At 53.0% G+C, this 20,130-nt stretch overlaps 2 protein-coding genes across 4 annotated transcripts in view; one reads left to right on the top strand and one right to left on the bottom strand.

The window, feature by feature from the left end:
* The window catches only part of TBCD (tubulin folding cofactor D), a 175,074-nt gene that overhangs the window by 44,212 nt on the left and 110,732 nt on the right, over positions 1–20,130 (top strand). For all 3 annotated transcript variants that reach the window (XM_064270429.1, XM_064270430.1, XM_023556745.2), the window contains 4 exons: positions 374–510; positions 1,279–1,339; positions 2,257–2,331; positions 8,963–9,057. In XM_064270429.1, coding sequence (XP_064126499.1) covers positions 374–510; positions 1,279–1,339; positions 2,257–2,331; positions 8,963–9,057 — 368 coding nt within the window. The remainder of the gene's footprint in view (positions 1–373; positions 511–1,278; positions 1,340–2,256; positions 2,332–8,962; positions 9,058–20,130) is intronic.
* ZNF750 (zinc finger protein 750) lies at positions 11,497–19,890 on the bottom strand. The gene is made up of 2 exons (XM_010597033.3): positions 13,670–19,890; positions 11,497–13,529 (listed from the first exon to the last, which is right to left on the bottom strand). The coding sequence occupies exons 1-2, from the start codon at positions 15,103–15,105 to the stop codon at positions 12,791–12,793; spliced, it is 2,175 nt and encodes a 724-aa protein (XP_010595335.1). The 5' UTR covers positions 15,106–19,890; the 3' UTR covers positions 11,497–12,790.

Raw genomic sequence — 20,130 nt, 5'->3', positions numbered from 1 at the left:
GAGTGGGCAGCAGATGGGAGGGTGGAGTGCCAGGGCGATGAGGGCCTTGGCATCCAGCCTGGTGGACATATTTCAGGTGCCTGTTGACCATTTGAATATCCTCTTTGGTGAAATGTCTGTTGAAGTACTTAGCTGATTTATTGTTTGGATTGTTAATCTTTATGTTGTTAAGTGGTGGAAGCTTACTTGTATTTTGGATATCAGACCATTATCTGATTCATTAAAAAAAAAAAAAAATTTTTTTTTTTTTTTGGTTCCTAAAAATTTTCTCCCAGTCTGTAGGTTATCTTTTCACTTTGTTGATAAAGATAATTTCATTTTTAGCTTCCAGGTTGTAAGGACTGATTTGAAAGGGTGCCTGTGTTCTGCGCAGGTACCAGCGTGGTTGCCGATCTCTGGCTGCTAATCTGAAGCTTTCTACCCAGGGGCAAAACAAGCAGGTGCCCAACACTGGGACTCCTGACGGAGAGGAAGACTACGACGTGCCAGAGGAGGTGGAGAATGTGATAGGTATGTGGACGCCCTGGCCCCTTAAGTTAGGCCGCTCATTCTCAGAGTTTCTGTCTGAGGGATGTGCAATAAGCCACTCAGCACAGCACTCTTGGTACTCACCTGGCAGGAGGTAAGGCTGTGTCTCCAATGCTTCACCTGTACACTTGCGCCATTTCTTGCCAGCTCCTCCGGGTGTGTGCCACGTGGCTTCACCACACACCTCTCCCCTTTGTGGTCATCGTCTCCAACCTTCCATTGCCTTCCTTGCTCACATGGAACCCGGGGGGCACACGGAACTGGGGGGGCACACAGAACCCACGGAGGGCCCACGGAACTGGGGAGGGGGTCACAGGAACCTGGGGGGAGACACAGGAACTGGAGGGAGCCGCAGGAACCTGGGGGGACCACAGGAACCTGGGGGGGCACAGGAATCTGGGGAGGACCACACAGAACTCGGGGGCACATGGAACCCGGGGGCACAGGTGACTGACCTCATGGCTCTTGGTGTGGTTGGAAGAGCTTGGCTGGCCACCGTGCCCTGGAGGAAAGTTTACCTTACTGTTATGGTCTTGATCTTTGGATCTACTTCTTAAGAATGATGGCAAAAATTGGATTTAAATGGTTGTTTAAAGATGTGGGAATGTTCCGCTCCTGTAATTAAAATAGCGATCCTTGGTGTGGTCCTTCATGGTGCGCTGAGTAGTGTACAGGGTGGACTGTCCACGCTGCACCATTCAGAATTTGGTCTAGAGCAGTGGTTCACTTCTGATGTTTCTCTTCCTGCAGAGCAGCTGCTGGCTGGGCTGAAGGACAAGGACACGGTCGTGCGGTGGTCGGCAGCCAAAGGGTACGCACCTGCGCTCTTCCGTTGTGGGTCAGATTTGCCTCTTACCTTCCAGACGTTCCTTTCCTTTGCCCCCCTGCAGACAGGCATGTGGCCCTCCATTCTCATCACCCCATTGCTCCCCACGGACAGGCGTGTGGACCCCCATCTTCATCACCCCCACTGCCCCCCACAGACAGGGGTGTGGACTCCCCGTCCTCATCACCCACTGCCCCCCACAGATAGCATGTGGATTCCCCTACCTCATCACCCTACTGCCCCCACAGACAGGTGTGGCCCCCATTCTCATCACCCCACTGCCCGCCACAGACAGGCGTGTGGACTCGCCGTCCTCATCACCCCACTGCCTGCCACAGACAGGCATGTGCACCCCCATCCTTATCACCTCACTGCCCCCCACAGACAGGCATGCGGAGTCCCCTACCTCATCACTCCACTGCCCCCCATAGACAGGTGTGGCCCCCTGTCCTCATCACCCCACTTCTCCCCACAGACAGATGTGGCCTCCCTATCCTCATCACCCCACTGCCCCCCCCACAGACAGACACTGGTCCCCCCCCTACAATGGAGCCAGCCCAGGGTGCTGTGTGATGGGTGTAGAGGGAGCAGCCTTGGACAGGTGTCATTGTGATAAATGGTCCGTCTCTGTGGTGAGATGCTGCCGCGGTGCTGATGTAGACCAGGTACTGCAGCCCCACTGGGCATCCATGCTCGGGCTCAGCCCCTGGGCTCAGAATGGGCTCTTCAGGGCCCCTCACCCTGATGTGCTTTGAACGTGCAGTTGAGCATTGTGTGTGCAAAGCACACACCTGCCCGCCCATGCCCGCCCCCTAAAGAAGGAGTGTTGCCCTAGACCGTCTACCTGCACTCAACCCGTGCCCACCGACAGGTGTGAGCCATGTACTGCTTTTCTCTTTCAGTGTTGGCAGGATAGCTGGACGGCTTCCCAAGGACCTGGCAGACGATGTGGTGGGTTCTGTGCTGGATTGTTTCAGGTACGTGAGATGATCCTTGCAAAACTCAAGTTTAATACCTTTTATGCTTTCTTTCAATTGAATGATCTGTCTTAACACAAAAAGTCTTTTTAAAGTCAAGTTTGAGAACCCTAGTTGTATCTAATACACTGCTTTTGTCAGTTTGGAGTACATCATATGTAAAGACCTTAAGGAAAAATAAAACTCAGTTCTGAACACGTACATGGGTAGATAATAATCCTTAGAGAAAACCTTTGGCTGTGAGGGTGAGATCTAGACTTGTGTCGTCCAAGAGAATGTTCTGTGTAGATGGAGTGTTCTAGACCCGTGTCATCCAAGAGAGCTTTGTGCAGTCATGGAATGTTCTAGACCTGTGTTGTCCAAGAGGGTGTTCTGTGGCGATGTAATGTTCTAGACCTGTGTTGTCCATGTGTTCTGCCGTGATGAAATGTTCTAGACCTGTGTCTTCCAAGAATGTTTGGTGGCAATGGACTGTTCTAGACCTGTGTCGTCCAGTGGAGCATTGTGCAGCGATGGAATGTCCTAGACCTGGGCCATCAAAGAGAGCATTCTGCGATGGTGGAACGTTCTAGACCTGGGCTGTCCAAGAGAGCGTTCTGCGGCAGTGGGATGTTCTAGACCCGGGCTGTCCAAGAGAGTGTTCTGTGGCGATGGGACGTTCCAGACGTGGGCCATCTAAGAGAGCGTCCTGTGGCGATGGGACATTCTAGACCTGTGCCCAAGAGAGCGTCCTGTGGCAATGGGACATTCTAGACCTGTGCCCAAGAGAGAGTTCTATGGTGACGGGACGTTCTAGACTTGTGCCGCCAAGAGAGTGTTCTACAGCGATGAAACCTTCTAGACCTGTGGCATCCAAGTGAGTGTTCTGTGGTGATAGAACGTTCTAGACCTGTCATCCAAGAGAGCATTTTGAGGTGATGGAATGTTCTAGACCTGTGCTGTCCCATGTGGTAGCCATTAGGCACATGTGGCTCTTGAGTCCTTAAAATGAGCTAGTGTGACAGGTCTGAACTTCAGATTTTATTTAATTTTAATGAATTTAAGTTAAAAAGCCACGTGTGCTTGTGGCTGTGTTGCATCTGTTTAGCAGCCTTGTGAAGAATTTGGGGCGTCTGGTGGCGCACGATCTGTGATGATGAGAGGGTGGGCTGGTGTGGGCCGATAGGTTTCAGTTGTCAGCCTAGGGCTGCAGGCAAGTGAAGGGCAAGCCCCATTGAGCCGCTTTGCTCCTAGAGTGGAGGCAGGGGACAGACACATTGGCACAGTTCCCACCAGGATTGTGCACTTCACTGTATAGATGTTGCTCCTTGTCTGGAAGTGACGTCCTTGTGGACAGGTACTTGGTGTTAGCCACCTGGCCCCATGACCCTCGTTAGGATGGCTTTGTGGACGGGCACTTGGTGTTGTAGGGCACCTGGCCCCGTGACCCTCGTTAGGACGGCTTTGTGGACAGACACTTGGCATTGTGGGCTGCCTGCCCCTGTTACCCTCATTAGGACGGCCTTGTGGACAGGCAGTTGGTGTTGTAGGCTGCCTGGCCCAGTGAACCTTGTTAGGATGTCTTTGTGGACGGGCACTTGGTGTTGTGGTACGCCTGGCCCTGTTACCCTCATTAGGATGGCCTTGTGGACGGGCAGTTGGTGTTGTAGGCTGCCTGGCCCAGCGAACCTTGTTAGAATGTCTTTGTGGACGGGCACTTGGCGTTGTGGGTCGCCTGGCCCTGTTACCCTCATTAGGACGGCCTTGTGGACGGGCAGTTGGTGTTGCAGGCCGCCTGGCCCCGTGACCCTTGTTAGGACGGCCTTGTGGATGGGCAGTTGGTGTTGTAGGCCGCCTGGCCCCGTGACCCTTGTTAGGACGGCCTTGTGGACGGGCAGTTGGTGTTGTAGGCTGCCTGGCCCAGTGAACCTTGTTAGGATGTCTTTGTGGACGGGCACTTGGCGTTGTGGGCCGCCTGGCCCTGTTACCCTCATTAGGACGGCCTTGTGGATGGGCAGTTGGTGTTGTAGGCTGCCTGGCCCCGTGACCCTTGTTAGGACGGCCTTGTGGACGGGCAGTTGGTGTTGTAGACCGCCTGGCCCCGTGACCCTTGTTTGTGGTTGCTTTTCCTGAGGGGCTGCAGGGTGTGTGACTGTGCTGCCACAGAAGCTGTGCCGTCAGCACTTTCGGGTGCTCGGGTGGGTGCTGTTAGTCACCAGGGACAGCTCTATGCACCTAGCAAAGTGCGGCCCCTTCTCGAGCATGTTTCCTCTTCCCTTCGCCTCAAGCCTGCTCACTGGCAGTTCAGGAGCGCAGGAAGCAACATGTCAAGTGCTGGTTGCCTGAGACAGATGTGCATGCATGTAGAACCCACCTCCACTGTTCCCAGCAGAAACCACAGACCCCTTCTCAGGGCAGCTCTGGAGGCGCCTGGACGAGGGACAAACAAGTCCTTCTCTTGCCTTCCTGCATTGACATGGTCCTGGGTGTGTCCTGGACCTCCTGGCATCGTGATGGGTGTGCTGATGGTGCCTGTTGGGCCCGGAGCAGGGACACTTATCTGGGGGTGGGCTGTGTGGGGCCGCTGTTGATGGGGCTGCAGCCGGAGCCTCCTGTCGAGGGGAGGGCAGGGCAGGCCTTGGGGTGAGTGAAGGTGCCGAGCTCCTTTAGCCAGCCCTCCCCCTTTCCCAGCTTCCCTCCGCCTCTGCCCCACGTGCTTCCGGCTGTCCTCTTCTTCGTGTAGTGCTTCTTCATGGCCTCCTGTCTGTGTAAAATGCCTTTCCCCCGACGTGTTCCTCCTCTCTTCTCCATTCTCCTGCTTTTCCTCCCTGCTGTGCCTGGCCTGACGTGCGCCCTGCTCCTGGGCTGGCTGTGGGGTGCACCTGTCTGCCCTCCTGGTGTGGGCATGTTCAGACCCACTTTCCCACTCTTACGTCTTTCCCGAACCTTGTCCCCTCTTCTTGATAGGCCTGTGGCTTGAACCTGCCCCCTCCACCCTGAGCTTGCCCCTTAACTCCCAGGTACAGCTTTTCTCTCCAGAAGGCATGGTCACTCTTCCAGGCTTGAATCCCTCATCCAGTCTGTCTCATCCTATCTAGCGTCATCCTCACACTCTTCTTGGCCTTCATTTTTGTTTATTATTTAATGTGCTTGTCTCATCTTCAGCTTGATTGTGGCAGATGAGAGAGTGACCCTCCAGGGCCTGCAGCAGGGTGTGGTGAAAGGGGGTGCTCGGACCAAGTCTGAGCATGACCCGGGCCAGGCAGGGTCTGAAAGCATGGGACCCAGGATCCCACATGTGGGGGTCCTGGATCTGGGGGTCCAGGTGCCCAGGGCCCAGGTCTAGAACCTGGGAGGCTAGGGTCCAGGGGTCCCAGGGTCTAATATACATGGGGGATCTGTGGTTCACACATGGATGGGAGCCTGTGGTGTCCGTGTGTGTGTGGGGGGCGAGGGTCTGTGGTTCACACACGGATGGGAGCCTGTGGTGTCCGCGTGTGTGTGTGTGTGTGGGGGTCCGTGGTTCACACTTGGACGAGAGCTTGTGGTGTCCGTGTGTGTATGGGGGTGTCTGTGGTTCACGTGTGGATGGAAGCCTGTGGTGCTGTGTGTTGGGGGGGGTGAGTGGGCGCGGGGGGATGTGGTGGTGCTTCCACCCCTCCTCGTCGTGGTGTCCGTTTAATTTCCATTTTTCTGGCCCCTTAAAGGCGAATTGAGTGTGGCGCAGGTTTCTCCCACATGGGCTCTGCCACTCGTGCCTAGGGCCCATGCTCTCCAAGGGGCACTGCTGAGGCCTCTGCTGTCCTTCTGCATCTCCCTCCTACTAGGGACTGCAGTCCAGGGAGCAGTCCCCGTCTCAGCAGGAGCCTGTCTGCGATGGCATCTCTCTGGGCCTTTTAATTTTACTAAATTTTTGACGGGGTTCCAGGGCCTAGCTGCTCTGCTTGTAGCGCCTATGCTTGGCTGGGAGCTGCACCTCTTTGGAGGGTGTTATGGATTGAACTGTGTCCCCCCAAAATGTGTATCAACTTGGCTAGTCCCTGATTCCCAGTATTGTGTGATTGTCCACTATTTTGTCGCCTGATAGGATTTTCTTATGTGTTGTAAATCCTACCTCTATGATGTTAATGATGCCGAGTTAGAGGCACTTATGCTAATGAGGCAGGATTCAATGTAAAAGATTAGGTTGTGTTTTAAGTCAATCTCTTTTGAGATATAAAAGAGAAGCACACAGAGAGACATGGGGACCTCCTACCACCAAAAAAGGAGTGCCAGGAGCAGAGCACATCCTTTGGAGCTGGGGTTCCTGCACTGAGAAGCTCCTAGACTAGGGGAAGATTGATAACAAGGACCTCCCTCCAGAGCCAACAGAGAGAAGAAGCTTTCCCCTGGAGCTGGCACCCTGAAATTGGACTTGAAATTTAGCCTCCTAGACTGTGAAAGGATAAATTTCTCTTTGTTAAAGCCACCCACTTGTGGTATTTCTGTTACAGCAGCACTAGATAATTAAGGGAGAGGTGCACCCTTTCCTGAGTCCCCCGAGGCACCCTCTGCGTATCAGGCCATGAGCTTGGGCCCATGTCTGCCTGCAGTGAGCAGAGCAGAGTAGCCACTGCAGGGAGGAGGTGCCCTTCCTATGTGCCCCCAGAATGCGAAGTTGGGGTCCTCTCTTGGGCATGAAGTGTGGCCTGGTGTTACGAGGCCTCTGACAGACAGTTCCTGCTGGACAGTGGCCTCACCTCCATGGCTGCTGTTTGGAAATGGACATTGGCACCATAGGCACTTGTGTTAGGACTTGAATCATCGTGACACCGATGTTTTATTGAGTTCATTAAAATGTTACTATTCCTTTAGGAAAAGTTTAAAACATTTCTCTCAAATTAAAATTTAAAAGGACACAAAGTGCTGATAATTCATTTTGAAAATGGTTATACAGCCTTTGGAAAGGACATTTAAGAAAGCCTCTGGGACTTTAAACAGTTGTGATGGAGATTGTGTCATGAGTATGGTAAGCTGTGGGGCAGAGCCCTGTCTGTCGCCCCGTTTCAGAGCACACCTGGCACATGGCGGCAAGTGGGGAGTGTCGTCGGGTGAACAGATAACCCTGTACTCTGTGCTGTCTGTGTGTACTGCGTGGTAGGAACCCTGTACTCTCTGCTGTCTGTGTGTACTGCGTGGTAGTAACCCTGTACTCTCTGCTGTCTGTGTGTACTGCACGGTAGTAACCCTGTACTCTCTGCTGTCTGTGTGTACTGCGTGGTAGTAACCCTGTACTCTCTGCTGTCTGCGTGTACTGCGCGGTAGTAACCCTGTACTCTCTGCTGTCTGCGTGTACTGTGTGGTAGTAACCCTGTAGTCTCTGCTGTCTGTGTGTACTGCGTGGTAGTAACCCTGTACTCTCTGCTGTCTGTGTGTACTGCGTGGTAGTAACCCTGTACTCTGCTGTCTGTGTGTACTGTGTGGTAGTAACCCTGTACTCTGCTGTCTGTGTGTACTGCGTGGTAGTAACCCTGTACTCTGCTGTCTGTGTGTACTGTGTGGTAGTAACCCTGTACTCTGCTGTCTTGAGTGTCTGTGCTTACTGAATGCTAGTAATGCAATTTAGTTGGTTTTCCTAAACATATGTTTGCTATCAAATTAATTTATCCAGAATGGGGGAAAGTCCTATAGTCTGTCTTGCCCGTCGGTGAAGTGAATTTCCGTGTGTACGTCGGCTGCCAAGTGCGGGGGCTCTCAGAGCACCTCTTCCAACTCAAGCAGCAGTCAGTCTTGCTCTCCGTAGCCAACACCAGGGTGCACGCTGGACAGGAGAGGTGCCAGACCACCTCAGGGCAGTTCTTACTAATATAACAGCTTACTCGTCTGTATTTCAAATGCCCAAGCCCGTTGCCATTGAGCTGATTTCGACTCATAGTGACCCTGTAGGACAGAGTAGAACTACCCCATGGAGTTTCCAAGGAGCTGCTGGTGGATTTGAACTACCAACCTTTTGGTTAGCAGCTGGCTGCGGCACCAGGGTTTCCATCGTATTTCAAATAGTAAGAAAAATTCTCTCAATGCCATTTTCTTACCCTAATTTTTTTATCCTGAATTTGATTGCTAAACATTGGGGTGTCGTTTAAAGGAGGGCTTACTGTTCGTTTTGTGCTAACAGATTATATTCTTTATTTGTATGATGGCTGTTCTGTGAGTCCCAGGCTTTTCCTAAGTGTTACCTACCATCGCTTTATGGGTGGTGTGCTGCAGGTGCAGCAGGGCTGGAGAACCCTTGTATGCGGGCGGGAGGACGACACCTTAGGCTGGCACCGGGCGTGAGGTGGTGGCTGCGGTCACTGAGCACGGATTTGGTGACTGTTTTCTCTGTTAGAGGATGCTGGCACTGGGTGTTGGTTTTTAACCACAACGCACTCTAGGGCTTTTACACGTTCTCCTGAGATCTGAAGAGAAGTACTAAACATGCCTGTTGTCTTCATATTCAGTTGGAGTATTTCATTTCTTAAGCCAACTTGTATTGTTAAACACTCACTGACAGGTTTTAGAGAGGCTTATGAGGCCAGAGTATGGCCTTGCCAGTCTGTGTTGCTTGTCAGTCTGTGAGAGTTGACTCTAAGCTGAAGTCAAAACTAACCTCAGGTTTCCTGTGTGCTGTTAGCTTCCAGGAGACGGACAACGCGTGGCACGGTGGATGCCTGGCGCTGGCAGAGCTGGGCAGAAGAGGCCTGCTGCTCCCCGCTCGACTCACCGACGGCAAGTGTGCAGCGTATTTGTTTCATGTTTGTCAGAGCTGCTTCCCAGCACACGGGCTTTTGCCACTCAGCGTCTGACTTGGTGTGACTCTGCTGAGCTGCGTCCATCCTCACTGACTTGTTGACATAAGTGTTTGTGTGAAAGAACAGATTTGACCAGTGCTTCTCAGCCTTGTTCTTTTTTGTTATTGGCATTTCCAAGGAGCCTTTTTGTTCATTTCTATAAACTGGATACAAGTTTCTTATTGGATATGCGATTTGCAAATATTTCCTCCCACTGTGGGGTTGTCTGTTCATTTTCTGGGTGCAGTCCTCTGATGCACAGAGGTTTGGATTTTGATAGTAACCTTATCAGCCTTCTCTTTTATTGCGTGTACTTGTGGTGTCGTATCGAAGTGCTCGTCACGTCACCAAGGTCACGGAGGGTTACTCCTGGGCTTTTACTTCATCTCGTGTTTCTAAGTACAGACTCCTGAAGCTCATTTGTGCAGTGGGGGTGTGTCTGAGGTAACACAGCTGAGGTGGGGTCCTGCCTGTGGCTCCTGGCTGGTGGGTAGAAGTTCTTCTCTCTTCTTTCTTTCCTTATGCAATGGTCCTGCGTCATGTCTGGTGATGTCAGCTGGCATCCCCTGACTTGGGCAGCCAGTTAAGAGGATGTGGGTTCTGGGCCCCCAGAGGCAGCTCCTTGCTGCTTTATTTTAGGGGACCCCTCCTTTATCGGTCCTGGTGCAGGTTGGAAAAGACATTTCTTATGGCCATTTAGCACTGAATATTTAAATGTCCCCCCTTCTCCCATAGTGGTTGCCTGTCAGTCTCTGGCAGAGCAGCCGTGGGCTCGGAGCAGCAGTGTGCGGGTCAGCCCTATGAGATGCGTTCTCATGGCCCAGAGGCTGTGGCACCGCCTCTCCTGACCCTCATCCAGCGTGCTTGGTTCCACGCGAGTCACGGGCCCAGGGGCAGACAGGACTGGGAGCAGGTCCCTGGTACCATCCTCAGACATAGGCCACACCTCCCCTACAGACCAGGGGCTTGGTAAAGGCATATTTCAGTAATGCAGGTGCCGGTTGCAGGAGCGAGAACAGCTGGCTGTCCCAGGGACCTCCAGCACACTTGGAGGTGGGAAAGGTGAAGTGGGCCTGGGGTCTTGACCCCAATGTGGTTGGCTTAGGTAAGTGCTTGTGGTATGGTGAGGACACACCCATGTGGCCCCCTCCCACTTCTTTAGGGCCACTTCTTGGAAGGGGCCTCAGGATCCCTAAAGAACTTCCATATGGGCTGCACCCTTTCCCAGGTCGATATTTATGTTTGCATGTAAAGTTAACCAGCTGCAAGGCCTGTTCTCTGCTGTACCGAATACTGTCAATTGAAGGTAAATCTGTTGCATGTCTTTTAAATGTGTCCGGTGGAGTCCAGAGATGATAATGTGGTGTCCACCATCGTATAAGTGAAACATGTGGACGTTCTCTCTGACAGGAATTTTAACATCCCCTTTTCGACTCGGTGCGGACTTTCATTCCACTCTCCCAGGGAGGCCTGTCCTGAGGTGAGCTCGTACCCTGAGCATCTGTGATGGAGCTCCCCGCCCTGTACCTGCAACAGAAGAAGGTGTTTATGTGGAAACATCAGTTTTTACATTTCGTATGGCCATAGGGCACTGAATGGTTAACATTTTTTCTAGATCGGGTTTTAAAAAAATCAGTGCAAGACAATGTAAAAATAACATTTTACCAAAATGCAGCTGTTGGATGAGTTTTTATCTGAGTGATTTGTTCAGGGTCTCAATGAGGAATACTCCACCTAGACTGAGGCAAGCTTCATTTTTGTAGCTCTAAGTGCTGGGAACCCTGCTCACGTAGACATGCTGGTAGAGTTTTGTTTTGGCGCTCTTAGTTCCTGGGCCTTGCTGAGTCACGTGCCTGTTGCTGTGGGTTCTCCCCACACAGCTCTGCTGAGAGCTTAGAACTGACACCAGGGACGCAGTCATGCAGGCCTCAACATCCACACCACAGCTTCCACTTGTCCCTGTGACACCCTGGGGCACGACAGCCTGGGGCTTTTCACCCTGGGTGGGCTGGCAGTAGGCAGGTGGGCAGGCAGGTGGCAGGCAGGTGGGCAGGTGTGTGCTGGGTGAGAGGTCCCTTTCATTTTTAAAGTGGGAGAAAGGGCCATTGTGAAAGAGAATAGGGGACAGGGATAGGAACGGGGGCAGGGATGGGGAAGGGGACAGGATGGGGACAGGGTCAGGCATAGGGATGGGGACAGGATGGGGACAGGGTCGGGGATGGGATGGGGACAGGGTCGGGGATAGGGATGGGGACAGGGTCGGGGACGGGATGGGGACAGGGTCGGGGACGGAATGGGGACAGGGTCGGGGATAGGGATGGGGACAGGGTCGGGGATAGGGATGGGGACAGGGTCGGGGATAGGGATAGGGGCAGGGATGGGGAAGGGACCAGAGATGAAGAAGGGACCAGGGATGGGGAAAACAGGAAGTGACAGGCCACTGACCACCCTTCCGCAAGCTGTAGGCTGAGGAAGTTCTGGCTCGGAGTCAGTCTTCAGAGCTTTCTGAGCTTCAGGACCTTGGGGAACTCTGACCTGTGACTCTGCTTTATAGGATAGCACACTCCCCGCCAGATACAGAGACACACAGAGACACACACCTCACACTCACACACCTTATCTGTCTGCTGCTTATAGCACACCACCTCCCCCCAGACACATGTACACTTCACCCCCCAAATCTCTCTCTCACACACATTTCTCTTTCAGTGTGTTTTTATTGCTTCCTCAGCTGTAAGCTCTTCTTTATTGAGGTGGCACCCAACAGCAGCAATGTGACAAGAGACCCTGAAGGATGATGCAGCATTCATATTTGTCTTCGTTTTATGTATCCTTAGAGTTCACATGAGTTTATTGGAAATTAGCAATATATACATCATTTTAAGCAGTGGGAAATGAGGCTGAAAAAGTCAGAAAATTCACTGTAATATTAAAAGCAAACAGGGTACGTTAATAATACCATCACCAGTCATACATTTTCCCTAATGGAAATAAATTATTAGTATAAATATCCTCTCGATATTTGTGAATTGTTTCCAGTTACGTAAATCATAGCACTTTTACATCCAGACTTATGCTGATTCCTAAGAATTTCCCTGGCATTTTTTTCATTAATTGTTATTTACCCCAAAACACACAGCTAGATTGTGTCGAAAAGCAGTTAGAACAGTTTGTTCTGGTGCTAAAATATTTATAAGAAAAGTGTTTGTAGAGGATCTCCTACGAGATGGTGTACACAAAGAGTGGCCCTTTGAGCCTGTGTATCTCATTTGACATTTTACAAAAATGAAAGCAGACATTTTAACTCCTCGGCCTCAGAGCAGATGAGTCATTTGATGTATTCACAGACGTGTGTAGAAGCACCTTTAAACACTCATGCGAGCTGTTCGCGCTTGACTACTAATCTAAAGGTCGGCAGTTTGAATCCTTGCAGCGGAGCCTCAGAAGAAAGGCGTGGCGATCTGTTTCTGTAAAGATCACAGCCAAGAAAACCCTACAGGCAGTTTTATTCTGTACACATGGGGTGACCGTGAGCCAGAATTGGCTCTATGGCGCTGGGTTTGGTTTTCTGATTTAATGTTTACGAAAGCCAAGTTACATGGCAGCTTTTTTGAGAAGATGATGGAATCTAGGTGAGGGTGGAGGTATGAGATCTGGCGGTGCCATGGTGTTCAGGCATTGAGGTACCGGGTCCTTCTCCTCAGCGTGAGCACTCTGGCTGTGTCGTTGGGCTTGGCTTTCTTTGCTCCTGGCTGGGACTTCCCTGAGTCCTTCTGGCCTGTCCTCTTTTGTGCTTTGGGCTTGAGTGCACTGCTCTGGACGTCCTGGCTCTCCCTGGTGCTGAGCATGGGTGCATCCTGCTTAGCAGGGGGCCCCTGGGCACTGTGCTTCTCACTGTCCACTCTGGTCTTCCCTGGGCTGTAGGCAGCGAGCTGGCAGAGGGCCACCGCAGCCGTTTGCTTCTGCTCGTCACTGCTGTCGACTGCACACTTGTCCAAGGCCCTCCCTCTTGGGGGTGCCGCTGACGGCACCCCTGCTGGGCCATCTGGGCTCCTCTTGCTGTCCGGCAGCCCCTCTTGGGGGCTGTTTGTGGCCATCTTGTGAGCGGCAGCAGGCTCTGCCTCTTGTGGAGGGCTGTGGAAGGGTGGTCTCGGCAGCAGGGTGTTGCATGAATCCTTCACAGAGAGGTTGAGAGGCATATCCTGCAGCTCGGGGAAGTCCTGCGTGTCTGTGAGGGCCGTGTCTCCGTACACGTGTCCGTGAGCTGCCGGTGCTGGCTTTGTCTCTGGCTTCTTGGAAAGGTTCAGTGGGACTACTCCGGAGCCATCCTGTAGGCCAGGAGGCACGGCCTCAGCTCTGTTAGAGGTGCCCCCTGTCTGAGAAGGGGTGTCTTCGTTCGCTGTCTCAAGGCTGGAAGAGGCAAGGAGAAGGTTTACTAGAGACCTGGCCTAGAAACCATTTTAGAGCTACTGTCTAAAGCCCGCCAGTAAATGTGAGCACAACTGTTAGCACAAGATGTGACTGGGGTTTTGCAAATGGGATTTCCTTACCTTCCTGGAGATTCAGCCCCGTGCGCCAGCGTCTGTGGACTTGGGCAGCCTGTGGACTTCTTCACAGGCTTGAAGGCCGTGAGGGTCTGCTCGAGTGGGTGCAGCCTCCCCAGGGGGCTGGGTGCCAGCTTACTCGAGAGGTCGCGCAGGCCCTCGCACGTGTGCGTTGTCTGCGTGAAGTTGGTGGGGCTTGGCCTTCCTGGGGAGCCGGTGGCCGCGCTGCCCGCCCGGGGGCTCATCTTGGCCCCCTCTGTTTCCCTCTGCCCATCTTTGGGGGTGTCCTTGGCTGGGGGACTTGGGCTTTCCTTACCAAACTCTGGGTGCTTCTTGTGGGAACTCAGGGGGGTTAACTTGGATGGACTCAGGGTGGAGTAGACCAGGGTGGTCTCCTCCAGCAGGTGGGCACCGTGGTCTCGCGCAATTCCAGCCATGTGTGGGAGCTTGAGTCCATAGGAGGAGAAAGGTGACTCTGGCCTGAAAAACCCGTAGGGGAGGGGCAGACCCGTGGGGTACTGCTGGAAGAACCTGTAGTGTTCGTATGTTGATGGAGGTGTGTTCAGGTGCTTGGGCACTGGCCCAGGGTGCGGAAGGAAGTGTCTCTGGTCCTGGGCCCCATAGACTGATAGCAGGGGGTTGTCGCCCTCAGGTGGGGTGCCAGGCAACAGGTAAGGGGAGTAGATGGTGGCCAGCCCATGCTCCGTGTAGAAGTGTGGGTGGTACTCCGGGAGGGGGGGCTGCATGTAGGAGGAGATGGCACCGAAGCCCTTTGCGGATGGTATTTTGTGTGGGAACTCGGGCGGGAGGAAGGGCGAGCCTGCCTTCCAGGGGTAGCTGGGCGCGTGGAACGCAGACTTGGTGTGGAAGGAGGTGGCTTTGGCGGCAGGGCTCGGCAGCGCCAGCATCTCCGGGACCTCGGTGTGCTCAGGCCCCTTCAGTCTGTGCTCTCCGATGGGAACGAAGGCAGATGGCCGGCCGATGCTCTCCAGGACAGGCTGGGTGCCAGCGTCGTCACCCGGGCTCTGCGGTGCTGTGTCCTTATGCAGAGCCGGCTTCTGTGCTGGTGGCTTGTGGGGTGGATGTGTGTGCAGCTCCAGGTTTTCCTTGACGTCTTCCTTGGCAAAGCCCTGCTGAAGCTTGGGGTCAAAGTTTGGGAGTCCATTTGTGGCTGTCCTGGAGGACGCTGGCTTGGCTGTGGCATCTGCTGGGCTTGTTTGCTTCGGGTCTGCAGAGGAGGACTTGGAGCATTTGGGCATGCGGTCCTGCTCTGACACCAGAGTGATGGAGTTCTTGCAGAGGCCGTACTTCATGTGGTTGAACAAGTGCGACTTCTCGTTGCAGGTGAAGGGGCACTGGAAGCACTTGTACTTGAAGGGCTTCCCTGGAGGCCTGGGGATGTAGTGCGGCTTCTTGGGCTTCCGCTCCTTGAGGAGACTCATTTTCCTGTCCTGCTTCAGATGCCCTTCTTCCCTGTGGCACCCCCACTGCCTGACAGTCGGGCGTAAGGATGTTTCTTTAAAGAAGCGCGTGCCGTTTTTTTCCTGCCCTTTCAGAGCTCCTCCATTAGAGCCAGCCTACCTCCTGAGGGCCTGATGAGGACACTGGTGTCGGGAGCTGCAATAGAGGAGCAGACTGTTAGTGTCAGGATTGTTAGTGCTTGGAGCCCTGTGCTGACAGCCGGAGATTCTTTGCATATGTCACTGGGGAACTGAAGTGAGTTCACTGAGATGCAGAAAACATGCCCCTCCCCCTGCTGTTCCCCAAGGTGTGCGGGGGCCAGGTGGACTCAGAATGCCCTGCTATGTGGTGTCAGCCCCCAGCACTGTGTGCGCTCGGGTCTGACCTGAGGAATGGCCTTGGCCAGCAGTGGTGTTGGGTGTCGGTGTTTGTTTTAGGAGCCTGCCGTGCTTGGAATTTCGGGAACCTATTTTTTTATGTGCAGTGATCTGAGGCTGCAGGTTCCAGGCAGGCTATGAGCCCCTCCCTGCCAGCACCAGGACCCCGGCTCCAATCCGCTTCTCCGTGTCCCTGGAACTGCCCACCCCGGGGTCCTGTGTCTGTGTGTGTTCCAGCTTGCTGCGCCACAGGGAGGTGACAGGGAAATGGTGTGCAGGAAGGTGGCTCTTTCTGACTGGACTGTGAGGATGCCAGTGAACAGATGCACAAACACGTGCACATGTCCTACTGAGAAGACATGCTCACAGTGAAAGGAGAGCGTAGCATGCGGTTTAGTGCTCTTGACTCTCCTGCCTGAGCTGTGCCATAGCTGGTGCATTCTGCAAATGAGAATGGAGAAACGCCATCCCAGAGTCTCCGTGGAAACAAACAGGACCAGCAGCCGGCTCCTTCAGCAGATGCAGATGCCGTGTGGTGTTGACGCAGCGTGTTTAAGTACCGTCTGCGTGAGCTGCGGTGCCCTGGGTGCACTCTGCTGTGTTCTTACTCTTCCCTAGTGCTAAAAAGCAGGTTAATGGGCTGGCTCTGTGCTCCTGACCAAGGGGATGGGTGTGCTGTGGACTGGGATTGGAGAGGGTAAGCCAGAGCAAGCAGGACCTGTTTTAGAAATGGTTAGGCTGAGATAGAAAGCTGTTACTGCTTTTAACTCTAAGGAAGGGGGCCTGTGGCAGGCAGAGACCTGGTGGCCAGTGGGGGCTGCCCCCGCTCGCCAGGAGCCTCGGCTCTGGGGGGTCCACAAGCTGGGCTGGCCTTTCCTTTTTGGATACCTCCCCACAGATGCTGCCTCCTCCCTCTGCTCACTCCCGGTTCCTTCAAGACCTTGCTGCACTCCTGGGCTCTCAATTTGTCCAGGGAACAAAGGGACCGGAGTCCTGGAGGGTGTCCCCTGAGCCAGACCGCCTGTTCTGGGAGCAGCTGCGTCAAGAGAGGTGTGGGCGGCAGGCGACGGGGGATGGGGGTCAAGTGGTGTACTTGGCTTAAAAAATTAAAAAAAAAGTATCTTTAGCTTTCAAATATTTTTCAGCATCTTAAAGATTAAATGGAAATAATTGAAGAAAACTGTTCAACTACAATTTTGCTTTAAATAATGCGACTTGTGACCTTTTAGATGTAAACGCAGCCTTCGGAACATTTGTTGGTTGTGGTGTTCGTCGCTGTGGAGTCCGTTCCGACCCGTGGTGCCCCGTGTGTGTGGATGAGCTGCTCCTTAGGATTTCCTGCACTGTGACCTTTAGGAAGCAGGTCGCCAGCCCTTTCTTCTGAGGCACCTCTGGGTGGGTTTGAACCACCAATCTTTTGGCTACCAGAAGAGCGCTCAACCATTTGCGCCACTCAGGGACTCCTCTTCTAAACACCAAAAAAACTCAATGCTGTTGAGTAGATTCTGACTCACAGCGACACCATGGGACAGTAGAACTGCCCCATACAGTTTCCAAGGAGCGGCTGGTGCGTTTGAACTGCTGACCTTTTGGTTAGCAGCCCCATCTCTTGACCACTGTGCCACCATGTCTCCCTTCTGAACACAGGAGTGGTTAAAAAATCTTAACTGGAAAGCAGCGTTTTACAAAGGAGAAATATGTGTGAGGAGTTTTAGAGACTTGTTTTCACAAAGAGGTAGCCACTCTGAATGCCTCTCCCCACCATCCCGTGTGCACCTGCTAGAGGTGAGGACTGGCTGAAAGGAGGAGGGGCACCGGGGGGTGGGAGTTTTAATTTTTATTTTTGATTCTTCACAGTGCGAGAAAGCTATCTGATTTTTATTCTAAGCAAACTGGTTTCTCTACTTGTTCGTTCATATTTCTTAAAAACGCAAAGAACAACATCCTCCCTCCCCAGACTGCCTCTGTTGGCATCTTGTTTTATGGCCCAGCTCTCCCTAAGACCCAGTCATTTACTGAGAAGTCATTTGGGTGGAGAGAGGCCTTGCCCTTGCCTGGGGCCTTACGGCTCTGTGAGAGTTTCTGTGTAAGAGTGAGAGGAAAGCCTGCGATTTGGACAGAAATAAGGTCTCTGCTGCCCTGTTGTCTGTCAGACGCTGGTCTGATCTACAGGGTGCCGGGCAGGAGCCCGGGCCTGCCCAGCGCCACCCACCGAGGAGTGTCAACAGTGGCCTGGCTCTTGACCTAGTAATTAGACCGTGTCCTGCTGCCTCCCCGCTGTGCCCCTGCCTGGCTTTCCTGCCTGGGGTCCAGCGCCTCTTCTCCCAGCACAGCCTGAAGAGCTCCAAGGCGCATGTCAGAGCCAGCACATCACCCATGTCCTAATAGCGGTGTCTTTCTCATTTCCTCTTGTTAAAAGCAGAAACATGAGATAATTGTTTATGTGCTCGGCCCTGGGCTGGGGGGTGGGCAGGTGTGCCCCAGAGATGAGAGCATGCCCCTCACCTCACTTGGGGAAGCGGGCAGCTGGTGTGTTCTCCCCAAGTGCTTGCTGGCTGGGTAAGGTGCGGGCGTGTGCCGGCATGCCCCGTTCCGCACCGGCTCTGCGGGCGTGAGAACCTCTTTGAGTCAGGTTCCCATGATTGTATAGGCTCTGTCATGGCAGAGATCTGAAAGCTGATGATTTCACCACTGGCTGGAAACGTCGTGATCAAAATGATGACAGTTGCAAAACATTTATCAATTGTGAATCCAGAATTTACGATACCAAGCGTGAAAGGAATAAGCTCCCCGCCGGCTCCCAAAACCCAGGAGCACAAATTATCAAGCAATTTTCCTACAGGCGTGAGGAAATTACAGTGTTCATTTTGGAAGTAGTGGTATTTGTGTTGCTGATACTTTCAGGCAAAACAAACTTAAATTTGTTAATTTTTTCGCAAAGGTTTTACAGGAGGCAAGCTCTATGTAAATTGTCACAGTGCTGCCAGAAAGAATAATTGTGTTTATGTTAACATGTGCTCTTTAAACCAAACATTGCTGCGTCTATAGAGTTTTGGTCAGAACTGTCCTCCTCTTGCTCTCTGGCCAGTTGACTCACAAGAGCAGTAAACGTACTTTAAGGAGAACGTACTGGTGGCTCCCTGGTGGCAGTGTCCTGGCGGGGAGAGCGTTCCTGGCGGGGAGAGCGTTCCAGGCTCGGTGTTCAGAGGACAGCCTGTGTAGTGACAGCGCACCAGTGGTCAGGATGTTGGATTAAGGGACCGATCAGGCTTGCCGGCTCATCCAAAGAGGGCACGGCTACCTGGGACCCGCGTGAGCTGGGTGTAGCTCATGCAGTCACAGAAGGGGAGTGGTATAAGAGAGAAGTGGGTGAGGGATGCTTTTGTGAGCTTCTGTGAGATTTATGCAGTGACCCTGGCCGAGGGCCGGTCTGTCCCGAGGGACCTTGGTCTCTGCCTGGTTGGTTTAGACCTGTTCAACTTTGTCCTTTCCTGCAGCTGCTGGGGGTAAATATTCTGAAAAAAGGATATTGTTGCCAAAACGATAATCCAGAGCTTTAACTGTTTATCGTAAGTTTGAATTTGCATCCGGGGTGAAGTTTTTCCCAAGGTTCTAAGAGGGGTGTTTCCACAGGTCCTTTTCCTGGTCATGCAGATTTTAGTTACGGGTGAGGAGCAGGGCCGAGATGCCAGTGAAGCAGGCTCCTTTAATTATTCATGTCCCTTTGGGAAACTGCAGTGTTAGCGTGTTTTAAACCTGGAGCTAGCGTAATCCTGGAAGGAGGTGTCTGTGACGGAATGGTTTCCATCCTCCCCCTACCCCAGTTGGGGGCCTGTTTCTGCCTCTGCACGTCCCCATATGCCCAGCCTTGGGGCACTGGGTAGTGCCCATCCCTGTATGCCCAGCCCCAGGGCAGCAGGCAGTGCTGCTCCCTGCTCTCATATGGTCTCCCCTCAGAGCCAGTCTTGGTGGTTAGAAAATGAAGGCACAGCCCAAACGAAACAGCCCAATGCATGACGGGTGCCCTTAAAGCCACGGAGTGGCGTGAACGTGACCCAGCCCGGTGTGGGTGTCCACCAGGCAGCCCTGCCACATCCGACTTCTCACATGTGGTAAACACCCCTGGCCGACTTTACCTGCGAGGAGAGCTGTGGTGGGCTGTCCTGTGTGGGCTTGGCCAGCCCAGGGCCCTCTTTGCATAACTACCCACAGGATCTGCAGCACATGGTTTCGGTTGGCCATAGGCTTTGTTTATCTTGTGTGTAAAGCACTAAACTGCCGATGCAGCAACTCTGGATAGCTCCTAAGTGTGGACAATTAATGTAGTTGCCAGTCCTTAGGGTAATAGTGAGTGGCTGGCAGGCTTAAAAAGTTCCTAAGGAGCTTGAACTTTGAGAGGAGTTTTTTTTTTTTTTTTTTTTTTTTAAAGAATCTCGATAGGGCACAATGAGGTAATTATAGCTTAACTTTATAGGCCACGGCTGTGACGGGCTGGGCGACTCTGCTGCCCTATGTCACCTGTGAGCTGCAACAATTCTGCAACACCCTTGGAGGTGTCCAGCTGTCTGGCAGGGAGCCTCACCGGGCAGAGTGCTGTGAAGGGCATGCTATAATTAAAATATTGTGATG

The sequence above is a fragment of the Loxodonta africana genome, chromosome 18, assembly GCF_030014295.1.
Source record: "Loxodonta africana isolate mLoxAfr1 chromosome 18, mLoxAfr1.hap2, whole genome shotgun sequence".
NCBI lineage: Eukaryota > Metazoa > Chordata > Mammalia > Proboscidea > Elephantidae > Loxodonta > Loxodonta africana.
This window is presented reverse-complemented; position numbering and strand designations above follow the sequence as displayed.

Coding starts and splice junctions, on each gene's coding strand:
- ZNF750 (XM_010597033.3), bottom strand. CDS start 15,105: ATGAGTCTCCTCAAGGAGCGGAAGCCCAAGAAGCCGCACTACATCCCC. Junction 13,530..13,669: donor GGGGCTGAATCTCCAGGAAG/GTAAGGAAATCC, acceptor TGCCTCTTCCAG/CCTTGAGACAGCGAACGAAG.